Raw genomic sequence first — 13498 nt, forward strand, 5'->3', positions numbered from 1 at the left:
TTAGGGCATAGATTGGTACACAGGGAAAACCATGAGAAGACACAGGGAGAAGATGATTGTCTACAAGCCAAAAGAAAAGCTGTAGTAAAAACCAGCACTGCTGACACCTTGATCTTGAAATTGTAGCCTCCAGAATTACAAGACAATGAATTTCTGTTGTTTACGTTACCCAGCCTGTGGTACATTGTTATGCAGCCCTAACAAACTAATACAGTAAAAATATCTCAAGTGAAAAATATAGTTTTGAAATATTATACTGTATACTATAACATATAAATAATGTATACACATAGCTGGTGTTAGTATCAATATTGATATGAACATTAGTCTAGAGTTAGTATTGCTAAACACTACCAAAGAGTTTGTGAAAGAAACATTGCCCCAAAGGAAAAACAATGAACTTATGAAAATTCCTTTAAGCGAGAGGGAATTTGAGTGTGTCCATGGAAAATTTATTTTTAGATTAATTTTAATATCTACAGTGTTGCATATTCTACACTAATCATCTTCTTTTTCCTTCGTGGAAGTATCCTGAAATTTAATGAGTAAAAATAACTTTCTTTTGTATTTTTGTGATATAACGTGCTTCTAAAGTAATGTGTTTCTAAAAAGTATCATTACGCCTAAGATTTACTTACAAAGGATCATGATGTGTTTGTCAAGACTCATTGGTGTGTCCAGAAACTATGTGTGATTGTATTTTTCTCAAACTTTCTGGGAGTTAAATACATATAAGGTAGCACAACAATAGAGCATCTCAGTAGTTGGCATCAGATTTGGAAATGGCACAATTATTTGTTTCTTCTTCATTGATTAGCTTGAAAAATTCATAACTTTCCAATCAAAAGTTCCAACCAAGCATATTTATAAGAACAGGGTTTGTACATAACCTATTACATCATGAAGAATGGCTCTCTTCCATGGTATTTACCACCAGGATTAAGTAATGGTAGACTTTTTTTTTTTTTTTTTGAGACAGAGTCTCGCTCTGTCGCCAGGTGCCAGGCTGGAGTGCAGTGGCACAATCTTGGCTTACTGCAACCTCCGCCTCCCACGTTCAAGCAATTCTCCTTTGTCAGCCTCCCGAGTAGCTGGGACTACAGGCACACACCACTACGCCCAGCTAATTTTTGTGTTTTTAGTAGAGGCAGGGTTTCATCATGTTGGCCAGGATGGTCTCGATCTCTCGACCTTGTGATCCACCCGCCTCGGCCTCCCAAAGCGCTGGGATTACAGGCGTGAGCCACCGCGCCTGGCCGGTAGACTTTTTTATTCATCAAAAACATTTAGTGAATGGGTAGGATATTATTTGTTTTATATTGTTCTTCCATCACCTCCTTTGGAGAGTTCAGCATTGGATACAATATATAAGGGTCTCACTCTGTTACCATGTTATAAAACAGATTTAATGCTAAACTGAACGAGTATTCATTCTGCTTATAAGTCTTTGAGTTGAAGCCTTGTTTCTGGAATATTGGGACATGCTCTGAAATGTTGCCTCCGTAGATCCTAGGAAGGAATGATGTTTTCTGCTTTAATGCTATTTAGTTTTAATTGTTCTTCCTTCAGTAGAGAGAAAGAGATTGCCCCACAGGGAGGGAAACCTCACCTTGCCTGAGCATTGTCTAAGAAGTAGCTTTTTCTCATGATATGCTTAATTGTTAGGGAATGTTGTCAGTTCCTAAGCTTACTGAGCAGCAAATCTGCTCATTTGTTTGCCAAAGAAAAAGAATGTTCTTAAAAATACATGAACTTTCTCTCTTAATGTTCAGTCCACTCAATGTTGCTTTATTTAAGGCTACTTTATTATCAGTTTTGGTGTTTATTTCAAATAGACAAAATAGTCATAACAAGCCATCTATTCAATAAATAAATTGCAGAGCTGTTTTTAAAATGTGTATCACTTACCCTGCACTCCCTAATGGCTCCCTCTGTAATGCAGAGGCCTTGTTTGCACTTTTTCCATCTATTATTCACCTTTCTCCCCTCCTTGTGGAGCTCTTGATCTCTAGGGATGTTTTTAGGGAGTCTTTATCCCATTAGGACAGCTTTGGAGAAGAGGACACAGTCAAGAAGGGGAGGATCTATTCTCAGCTCTACTACTTAGCAACAGATGAAGTTGTTTAATCTCCTTGAGTATCTATTTTCTTTTTTATTAAAATAGTAACAAAAATATTTGCCATTAATATTTCAGTGAATGTTGAGGGAAGAGACATCAGAGGAGACACTCTGAAAGAAAGCAATTTGAAAACCATTTAATTCTATGGAAATGTAAAGTCCAGCTATTATAAAATAGTGAACATAATTCACTCCCCAAACAGCTAGGGAGATGAGGGGCAGAGAAAAACCATGGAACAAACTAAGTAAAAGAAATTGAGGAAATGTATTCTTTGGGCTATCAGATATTATGAGATCCTTCAGTTAAATTTATGCCTCTATTTGCTAGAAGAGATATTTGCCAGTTCCAAAGCCACAAGTCTTTCCCTTTTGCTTTTATTAGCTACATAGTAATTGATATGAATTTAAAAGATAGTTTTAATTTAATAGCAATAACTATATCTACTGGCAGACTATATTTTATGTCATTGATAGTCCATTTATTTTCCAAAAGGATTTACCAGTTTATAATAAAGAACACAAATGTGGGTAAGCCTGTGAAAGAGTAATAAAAAAGAAATAAGGAATAAGAAATTTGAAATGATAAAGGAAGACAGACATATACCTTACTGTTATGAGATTTTATACTAAGTTCTCAGGCCATGATCAAAGAGAACTAGAGTAGGAGTCTGACATCTTATTTCTTATCCTAGTTTACCCATCATGTAGTTTGCACATAACTGTTATACATATTTTATTACTTAATTTATTGTTCTACTTGTTATATTTGTCCACAAGTAAATTATCCAGTTCTTTTTAAATTTAGCTCTCAGATTTCCTCTGGGAGATGCTTTCAAAACTTGTTCCATTTTAATAGCAATGGAATTATTTCAGGGAAGGCTGATTTGTTTATACACACACACACACTTATATATATACACACATACACACGTATATATTATATACACACACTCTCATAGAACTAATATTGTATTATTGTATTTTAGTATTAAGCCATTTTACCTGTAATTATTTGATAGAGTAATTAATAAATGAATTCTAGTCTATTGTATTCTTTACCTAAACTTTACTTGTTTTTCAGACACATGCTTGCTCACACACATATAGGCTTATGTATATGCACATACACATATGTAGGTATATATTATTTTTATGTCTAAAGTGAATCTTAAACAAGACAAGAATTCTATTTCTGTTAATAATCTCCCAGAAAAGTAATATACTTTTTGGATATGAGACTGGAAACAGAACCAGTGCCATAAAGGCAAGGCCACAGGGTTTCTAAGACAAAACAACAAGCACAATAAAATAATTACCTAAGTGATCCTAAATAAAGAAAAATTAAATTGCCATCAACAATTATATTCTAATAAAATAAGCAATAAAATACACCAAAAATTTAAGAACTTTGGAGAAATAAGTGAATGAGAAAAAATTATATTCCTCATTCTCTTCAAGAAACTGTAGATCACCCACTTATTTAGCTTGTTCTGTAACTATATTAAACTGCCACTCAGGACTCCTTCATGATTGCATGGAAGACTGTTTGATCCTTTCCTCCTTGACCGATATCCCAACCACACGCACACAGAACATATACCAAAACACTCTGTCAATATCACCATCAGCTCCGTCACAGAAAGTAGTTAGCCAATTATGAAAACAATAAGCCACACCCATTATTTGCAGGTTGTGAGTTAAAAAAAAAAGTCATCCTTGTTGACTATTTGAAGATGAGGTATATTTTCTTAATCTTTGTTAGTGGTGACTGTGTAGAGATTTCATTCCTGGAATACTGTGTTGGTTAAAACTCAGCAAAGCAACCTCAGCTCCTTGCAAACTTGCAAATCCTGCAGTGTGAAATGGCCAAAATGCCACCAGAGCAATTTTTTCTTCAGTTGAATTGATCGGTTTTTGCCAATAAGGATGAAATTTATATGATTCCGAAGATGAATGTAAGTAGTATGATCTTGCATCAGCATACCGAACATGGTGAGAAACCAGCGATCAGAAGTACGAGGCCCCAGGAGAAAGCATGTAATGTGGTATTGCATGGCTTAGAAGTGAAAATCTTTAATGGATTAAGAGGGGTTCTTATAGGTCCCAGGATGTTCCCAAGAAATTGGTTTGTAATCCACATTTAAAAATAACACAATTAACTTTTTTATTTGAAAATGTAAAGCAAAATAATTCTATGTTCCCTGTAGTGCTCCAGGCATTTTATATTAAAATTAACACAAAGTATGTATTTACCTTTAAAAACTATGTAAGATGGCAAAGGATGAAACATAAAGAAAAAAAAAACAATAACAATATCTCGCGCCATTGCACTTCAGCCTGGGTAACAAGAGCGAAACTCCGTCTCAAAAAAAAAAAAAATTGTAATTATTAATTAACTTCTTCTAATGCCCCATAGCATTGGACTATGGGAGTATTCAGGGCCTTTATTCACTCTTACCAGCAAATTCTTTACCAAGAATAGATATTTTCATATTTTTTTCTTCATAGCAAAATAATCATATGCTAGGTACTTTGTATCTTTTATGATCTCTTCACCTATAAAATTAGAATTATCTAACATAGTGACATTGTAAATTAAGAATAATGAAAGCAATACAAATAATTTTAAGTCAGATTTTTATCTTTCATGTCAAATATTGTCGTAGTAAAGTTTTACTTTTTGTTTATTTAAAGATTAAAGCCACTGGGACCTTCTAACCACATATAAGAAATTATATATTTATGTATTAAAATATTCTTCTCTGTATTGGAGCACTGAGAATTACTGGCAGGGTAGTGGATGAAAACTACAAGAAAAATACTTAAAGTTATTGATATGGTGGGATGGGCAAGCAAGCTTGTGGAAACACCAACTTTGGGTGCTGTGACTTTGTTTTCATTTTGCTTTAGGTTGATACAACAATGTGAAAAGAACCAAGTACAGACAACTGTTTGCCCCATTGGTGTAGTTTATTGATGCAGTTGATTGTGTAACTACGTTGGTATGTGGTGAAAAAAGGCTTTCAGAGGTAGAAGGCTCAGGCTGGACACTTAAAAATGGTACCACTTAAGTCAGATAATTGAGCCTCTGTTTCCAAATCTGTAAAGCAGTGTTAAGATATAAAATGTCCCATAGAATTATTTCAACGAATCAGCAAATGAATTTGAAAATATTTTGCAAACTGTAAAGCACCATGCATATGTTGCTATCAGGTTTTTGACTTGTTACTTGTGTAGTGATAAAATTATTTCCTGAAAAAGTATGAATTCGTCTCTGTAGCAGAATCTACTATATATTTAGGAAAGAAAAGTAAAGGATTTTTATAAATTGCCATGAAATGTCACAGGCTGATTTGCATTTTTTGGTGATTCTATACATTAATCACTGAGTAACCTTCAGTTTTCCAAATAAAGAATAAAGAGAGTGGTGATGACATTTGTAATCATCTACAGAGGAATTATTTAAATTCTTCACAGATGGAGAGATATCAAGGGTAAATCATTATACCCACTTTCTAATTTTAAGAAGATTTGAGGGTGTTTGTGGATAGTGGGAAGTAAACATTGTTTTGTGTATAGAATTAATCATAAACTTTGCATACTACAGTTCCAAATCTTACAGATAGTGTGGAGAGCTCTCCAGACACCATCCCCTAAGGATTGAGAAATTCATAAAAAGGAAAATAATGTTATGCTACATGTAATATACAAACTGAGCAAACTGGAGTAACTAGAATAGTGACCTTTCAAAGAAGACAAATTAGGTTCTATAAGCCTCAGAATTTAATGAGTCTTAGTGCTTTAGGAAGGATGACATATGACACATATTCCTAATTCTAGTCTCACAAGAGTTAACTTCATTATTTCTAAACAAGATAAATAACTCACTTCTTTGGTCAACATAATTCCACCCAATACTCTCTGTAAACTAGCTTGGGGAACGCATGTGGACCAGTGCTTGAGATTTTTTGTAAATGTTAAAGGTATCTGAATGCTGGTCTAATGCTGCTTTCAAATAGTTTTAAGGGTTGGAATGTGGTCTCTGGGTAATACACAAGATCTGATGTCAAATGTGCTCTGAACTTTGAGATGAATAACCCGTGGAAGTATTCGCTATGGATAACACCACATGCCTAGAACCTCAGAGGCAGCAAATGGCGGAGTCTTTTCTGGTCACCAAATCTAAATGGTTTTCCCCAGTTCAGATTAAACATATGTTTCTTAAAATATACTTTTTATAAATTCTGAAATACAAATATTTTCTTTATTTGTATTCCCATTTGTTTTGTAAGTAGTTCTAAATTAATATATTCCTAGTAACTCCTGAGTTCATATGGATAATAGTAAAAACACAAGTAAATAGTAAACATACTGATAAGCCCACTAATCATAATTGACAGATACCACTTGTCAGGTTCAAATTTCATGATCTGGGATTTTTTTTCTAAGTTTCTTGTATCTTCTTCCTATTAGTTTGAAAAAGGAAATGAAAACTTATTTAATGCCAGATAAATAATACCATGAGGGAACAACAACAACAAAAAAGGTTCATTTTTAAAAGACTCCTGGAAATAGTTTTTGTTACCGTGTTTATAGTAACATAATAGTGAAATAGGCAAATGCATTTAGTCACATAACTTGGTTTTCTCTGGCCACTGCTTTCTTTCCTGTGTGGGTGGGAGAAGGTACAGGCATGAGAGATGGTTTGGACTGCTCTGTTGTCTTCACTTTTGTAAGGCTCCTGGCTCCACTGACCAGATGATGCTGATAGCTAAGAGACAGGGGACTCGTTTTCTCTCTTGTGCCTGTCCTAGCCGAGATGGAAAATTAAACCTGCTGTTGAGGAAGACCAGAAAGTTGTTTATTGCAATGTACCCAAGCTCCCACGCTTAGGATGTCATTTACCCTCCACCGTGATGCAGCAGGAGCTGAAGATGTCAAAAATGATTCTCACCAACATCTGCTTTGTTATTCATTCATTTTGTCTGAGTCTTTAATTTGGGGTGATAGCTGCCTTCGGAAGCCTTGGGTTCCATCCCTCTCAGTAACCAAATACTGTCACATGAGGGACATTTCCTCTCTGCAGCTGTTCTGTGTAGGGTCTCAACAGTGTAATACAGTTGGCTGTATACAATACAGTACCTTGATGTCTCCCTGTCTCCTTGCTTTTGCAGCTGGCGCTACGTACATCTTTGGGAAAAGCGGTGGCCTCATCCTCTACACCTGGCCAGCCAATGACAGGCCCAGCACGCGCTCTGACCGCCTTGCCGTGGGTTTCAGCACCACTGTGAAGGATGGCATCTTGGTCCGCATCGACAGTGCTCCAGGACTTGGTGACTTCCTCCAGCTTCACATAGTGAGTACCGGGCCTTGGCCTGGATCTTCTTGTCTTATTGGTGGTCTGAGTTGGTGATTCAGGTAGATGCAGCAGAACATTCTAGATCAATGTGGCAAAGGTGCACATGCTTATAAAAATGGTTTTGAGATGTGAACCATCATGCTTATAGGGTACCTGGGGGAAAATATTTAAAACCTCTTTCTTCTGCCCCAGGTATATAGAGAGGAAAAAGAAATTCTTTCTTTGCAGACTCCCTTCCCAACTCTGTGGTAGAACATTTAGCAGACTGCTAAGGTATATTTAAGAGATTTACCTGGTGTGGATCTTACCTGGTGCAAGCAGCTAAGCCAGGTGGAACGTTAACAGTCTCTTAGGCTGGGAGTTGGCAAACCATCTGAAAAGAGGCAGAGAATAAATATTTTGGACTTTGCAGATCAGATAGTCTGTCTCAGAGATACTCAGTTCTGCCTTTGTAATGTGAAAGCAGACAGAGACAATACATGTTTTTGAAAATACATGTGACTGTGTTCCAATAAAAATGTGTCTATAGAAACAAGCCGCAGACTATAATTAAGTGACCCCTGTCCTAGGCTTCAAACATCACTGTAGAGCTGTAAGAAATGTGTGATAAAAACTGAGGCCAGAGTGCCAGAGTGGGCGGGGCGAAAACGACACAGGACGGTGATCAAGAGTTGAGTAATTCACGTGTATTGTATATTCAACATTTTGCTTTTGGTCTTGTCCATATGTGCTTAATAGCACTGCACCCTCAATCCTTGTAGATCATAAGAACACAGCAAAGGCTAAGAAATTAAAACGATTTGGAAGAAAAATTCTTTTTTTATAAGGATGGAAAATATTTTTATAGCAACAATTAACCCATTTTATCACCTGTGCAGTCTGCAGTTAAGAAAGTAGGCTAAAGAGAGATATGATTCTCATCCGTAAGTACCCAAAGTGCAGTCACCAAGAGCAAAGAGAGGAATTGTTCTCATTAGTTAGCAATGACAACTCTAGAAAGAATGGATTTAATTTGGAGCAATAAGAATTTAGTTTAAATAGCGGGAGGAAAAAGCAGTTAAGAAAAAATATCAACTGGGGATTACTACCAACCTCCAAAAAGGAGGAAAAGGTACATTGATTAGGAATCTCTGAATCAGAGTTCTGTTATTGTGCAGGTGTACAGAGAGAAGCAGAGGATACAATTTCATTGCTGGTCTCTGGAGCTGGAGATGACTGGCCGGAATCATGCATGGCAAGCTTAGCTCCCACTGCAGAGCACATATCTGGCACTTGCTCTTCCAGTATGCCTTGAAAATGGGAGCAGCTTAAAGTACTAGGCTTGATCTGGAAGTCTGTCTGGCCCCAGTATAAGCTAGATCAGGGAAAGACTCTGCTTAGGAGCTTAGAAAAGAACAGGTTACAGATGATCACCTTCAAAATGTGGTGGAGGAGTCTTGAATCGAGTTGTGAACTTTTTAATTGTTTCTCAGATGCTTCAGGAACCATATAGTGCTATGAGCCTGAGCTAAAATATTTTAAAAAGCCATGCCAAGGAGCCAAAAAAAAAAAAAGGCAGCCATACTTACTACACTTTATCTTTATTTGGCCTCTAAGAACCACCATAATTTACAAAACCCTGTGAGATTTATGCTGCATATAACTTAATGACTATTTCATGGTGGCTATAACGAGACTGTTATTACCAGCTCACTTGCATTTAAACAGTGATTTATCTTCTTCTTTTGTTCATTCTGACTTCCTAAGAAAAATATGATTTGGCACAGACATGAGCATCTTTTTGAGTCAAATACTATACTACTGGTTTATCCATTCCTGCTCATTCATGTTTTGTAGAATATCTCTACTTTTAAGAGAGAGATTTACCTATTTTCTGTGGGTTTACTTGAAATTGGCAGCGTTTTAATAAAATTGTCATGCAGATCATGGTAACTTCTAGGAGGAACCAGAATATGCCAGTATATTATAATATGCCATTATAAAGTTCTGTCATTTCTCTGGTGTCTTTCAAAAGTGAATGCTGTAAACATACTTTGAGATTCAAGTAACATCCATTTGTGTGCATTTATTAGTGTGTGTATTCTGTATAAGCATACCCATTAGATTTGACGTGGTATAATATTATTTTCTTTATATGAGCAAAATTGCCAGACATATCAAAATGAAAAGAAACCCCTAAATTACTGTAGACACTTGGGTGATGCTGCCGATTGCTTAAACATTCTGTGAAAACCCAACAGATTTTCCTTCAAATCTTAGATTAGGAGATGGTGTCACCTAACCTTTTCAGAAAAAAAGAAAAAAGGATCCTATGATGTGGAGAATCTGTGTGATTCTAGAGTGACCTGACATATTCATGGCCCTCTCGAGCCTGGGGCCTCTTCATGGGTCTAGTCATTTGAAAGCATTTTTTACTTCCTTACAGATTATCTCTTTGTCTGCACAGAAGAAGGCAGGTTTCTTATCACACTTGAAAATACAGAAATCCAAGTAGAAGATTAAAAGACTTAATTCTTAAAACCAGCTTTTTGTTTTGAACATTTAAGTTGTTGCATCAGGGAACTCAAACCATAAATACCTATTAAGATACTTTTATAACTTTATAATCTGTAAAAGATGGTTCTGTTTGTTGAATGGTTTGTTTTCTTGTACTAAAGAAAATTACTCAAAAGTAAAAGAGCTTTGTGGCCATCAATGAAAGTGGAAGGGACTGAGCATAAGGCAGAAGATGCTATTTCACCTTACAGTTTGCCTAGGAGAAGAGAAACCCCCTGGAAAAAAAAAGAAAAAGTGATAGTAGACACAAGGGGTAGTTGAAAGCAGGTGGCTTACTCTGCTGTTTTTTGTTTGTTTTACTGCTATAACAGAATACTTCAGAGTTGGTAATTTATAAAGAAAATAATTTCTCATGGTTCTGGAGGCTGGGAAGTCCAAGATCAAGGTGCTGGCAGGTTTGGTGTCTTGTGAGGGTCCAGTCTCTACCTCTAATGTGAGCACTGCCTCCTCAGAAGGAAAGGAACTCCATGTTCTTACGTGGCAAAAGAGCAGAAAGACTGAACCCACTGTTGCAAGTCCCTTGTTAGGATAGCATTAACCTATTCATGAAGGCAGAGCCCTCATGATCTAAACACCTCCCAAAGGCCATAGCTCCCAACATTGCTGCTTGGTGATGGGAATTTTGGGAGACACGTTCAGAGCATAGCAGCAGAATAAATTCCAGGGATAAGAGAAAAGGACAGGGCTCTGCCTACTGGTGTGCTTCAACAAGGGGTGACATGGGGGCGAAGCTTCATTCTTGGAGTACGAGTGTTCACTGTAAAACAACAATAAAAACCTAAAGTACTTTGGTGCTACTTCTGAGTGGCGGTCAGGCTAGTAAAGTTAGTCAAAAATAAGGTACAAACTCTAAAATTAGCCAGTGGGATGTGTGTGTGTGTGTGTGTGTGTGTGTAAGAGTGAGAGTGAGAGTGAGTGAGAGAGTTGAAGAGAAGGAGAAGACACAAAGAAAGCTTGTATTTTTTAAACTTTCAAAGAAGACAATTCCTAGAAATTCCTGAAGTGTTGTGAGCAGCATCAACATTGTCGTTGAAATATTTCCTTTTTACCCCCAATTGGACTTATTTGAAGGAAGAGAAAAGGCTCTTCCAATAACACTAGAGAGCCTGACCCCGGGGTAAGCACCTGCTCTAGAATATAGCCCCAGGCAGGAGTGGCAAATAGGCTTCATCTTTCCTGCAAGTTCACGTGCCTGACTCTCTCACTTCAAGCTTTACACTGGAAAGGTTTGTGAGAGCAGCGGGCAAATCCATAGGCAGGAGATCTAGCTTCCATTAGTCATGTCTGCCACATGTGCAGAAGTGAGGTTTTGTGAATGAACACTGCACATTTTTCGTATCTGCTCTCAGCTCCACGCTATTCCTCCTCACATGCTCCAATTTTCCCATTTCTTTTCTTTCGGTATCTTGAAATCCCTAGGTATTAAAATTTCTTTGGAAAAGTGGTATCTTAAGCTCATGTTGCACTGCAAGTCCTGGAATTACTTATTAATTCATTTAAAGTAGTCCGTCTTACTGCCATCCTTCTTATACCAGGCTAAGGTCAGATCCTGTGACAGAATTTAATTTTTGATAGGAGAGCTGGACAGAAAGGGGGATAAGTGACCATGGCTAATCTGGGGAAGTGTGAAGTTGTGTGGGATGGTAGAAATGAATGGGAAAACTTGGGTAAAATGAAGGCATTTGTGTCCTAGATTGAATAATTGGGGCAAAGGAAGAAAAGATCACCAAGACAGTTGAGTGCTATGAACACATTTTCTCTCTTTTATATGTATATATATATTTTAAGTTCAGGGGAATAAGTGCAGGTTTGTAGGTTTGTTACATAGGTAAACTCGTGTCATGGGGGTTTGTTGTACAGATTATTTCATTACCCAGGCATTAAGCCTAGTACCCATTACTATTTTTCCTGATGCTCTCCCTCCTCCCACCTTTCACCCTGCCAAAGGCCCCAGTGTGTGTTGTTCTCCTCTACGTGTTCGTGTGTTCTCATTATTTAGCTTCCATTTATAAGGGAGAATATGCGGTATTTGGTTTTCTCTTTCTGTATCACTTTGCTAAAGATGATGGCTTCCAGCTTCATCCATGTCCCTGCAAAGAACATGATCTCATTCTTTTTTTATGGCTGAAGAGCACATTTTTTCTGTTGCATGATTTGTTCAGATTCTCTTTCATTCTGGCCAAGGGAGCAGAGGCTCTTATTTCTCTTGCTACTTTCTTTTAAACCTAAAGCATTCCCACTCATCTGGGCCTTAGTAAAGTTAAATAGGTTTTGACAATAAGTATAGAACAAGACAGGCTTTGGTCATTTTAAACAACCAGAGAGAGCTAGGAGAGAAAAAATTATTTAGAAATTGCTTGCTTCAAATTAGCTAACATTTCTTTGTTTTTGGGTCACATTGCATGATGCAATATTTTCCAAATCAATTATAAATTGTTATATTAATAAAATCTTGAATTAAGCGTGTTTGAAAAAGGCAAAGAGATCTTTGTTGAAGCAAATGTGCATAAAATGAGATTCTTTAAAGGGAGGGTGTCCTAGGATTGAGGAATTTTTAAAAAATAGATTTCAAATATTAGTTTCTCTCCATTGAAATCAATTGTTGAGAAATTAAAGCTCAATTTTGGAGAAAAGCTGCTTTCACTTGTGAGTGACATCTGCCTATTGGCCCCACATCTAGGCTTTATGGAGCTGTGTCATGTTATACTCACCTTCATTTATACACCAGGGAAAAAACTGAATAGGACTAGAGAAGAGATTAGCATGAAGTGCTTGTTGTTACTATCGTGAAACTCTTGACAACTTCCTTTCACCACCTACAAAATAGAAGGTTGGGGAGAACTGGGCAATAATTCGCTTCTCTTTATGTAGTTAATGCTGAGTGTAAAAAAGACATCCTATTAATTTCTTTCTCCCTCTATGTAATTTACGGTAAATCCTCTTGGATTCATTTTTTAATTATGAGCCTTTCAGCAACAGTGAAAATTTATGTGTTAGGGCATCTGTTTTGTTTGACAAGAATCTATAACCTTCCTCAACTATTTCCTTCCTGACTTAAAATGTAGATTTTTACATAAACCAGGGTGAGGGGAATACAAAGAACTGCCGTCCAGACGGAGCCCATTTCATGATGGCAAAGTATTCTCCTTCCAAAAACTGGACCCTCTGAAAACAGATTGATAGTATATTTTCAGTGTCATATTTGGGGAAATTGGATATTTATTAAGTTTCATTTGTATAGTATTGTTTTTACATAATTTATAGCACCCAAAAAGAGTCCTATAGACTGTATGATGTAAGCCGAATGATGATGAATTATGTGTTCCTCCCATCTATTGCATCTATAAATTGCCAGCCTGGATGCTTCATTTGGGCTGTCTCTATGTAGGATATTTACAGTAAACCATCAGCATCTGCTGGGATAGTCCTTGGTAAGGTTAGTGGCTGTTAGCTTAAATTCATCTC

General features: G+C 36.8%; 1 protein-coding gene across 32 annotated transcripts in view; it reads left to right on the forward strand.

The window, feature by feature from the left end:
* The window catches only part of NRXN3 (neurexin 3), a 1680301-nt gene that overhangs the window by 1280177 nt on the left and 386626 nt on the right, over nucleotides 1-13498 (forward strand). For all 32 annotated transcript variants that reach the window (XM_064375089.1, XM_064375093.1, XM_012476808.3 and 29 more), the window contains one exon: nucleotides 7293-7474. In XM_064375089.1, coding sequence (XP_064231159.1) covers nucleotides 7293-7474 — 182 coding nt within the window. The remainder of the gene's footprint in view (nucleotides 1-7292; nucleotides 7475-13498) is intronic.

The sequence above is a fragment of the Aotus nancymaae genome, unplaced genomic scaffold (assembly GCF_030222135.1).
Source record: "Aotus nancymaae isolate 86718 unplaced genomic scaffold, 86718_ANA_hifiasm-v0.15.2.pri h1tg000011l, whole genome shotgun sequence".
NCBI lineage: Eukaryota > Metazoa > Chordata > Mammalia > Primates > Aotidae > Aotus > Aotus nancymaae.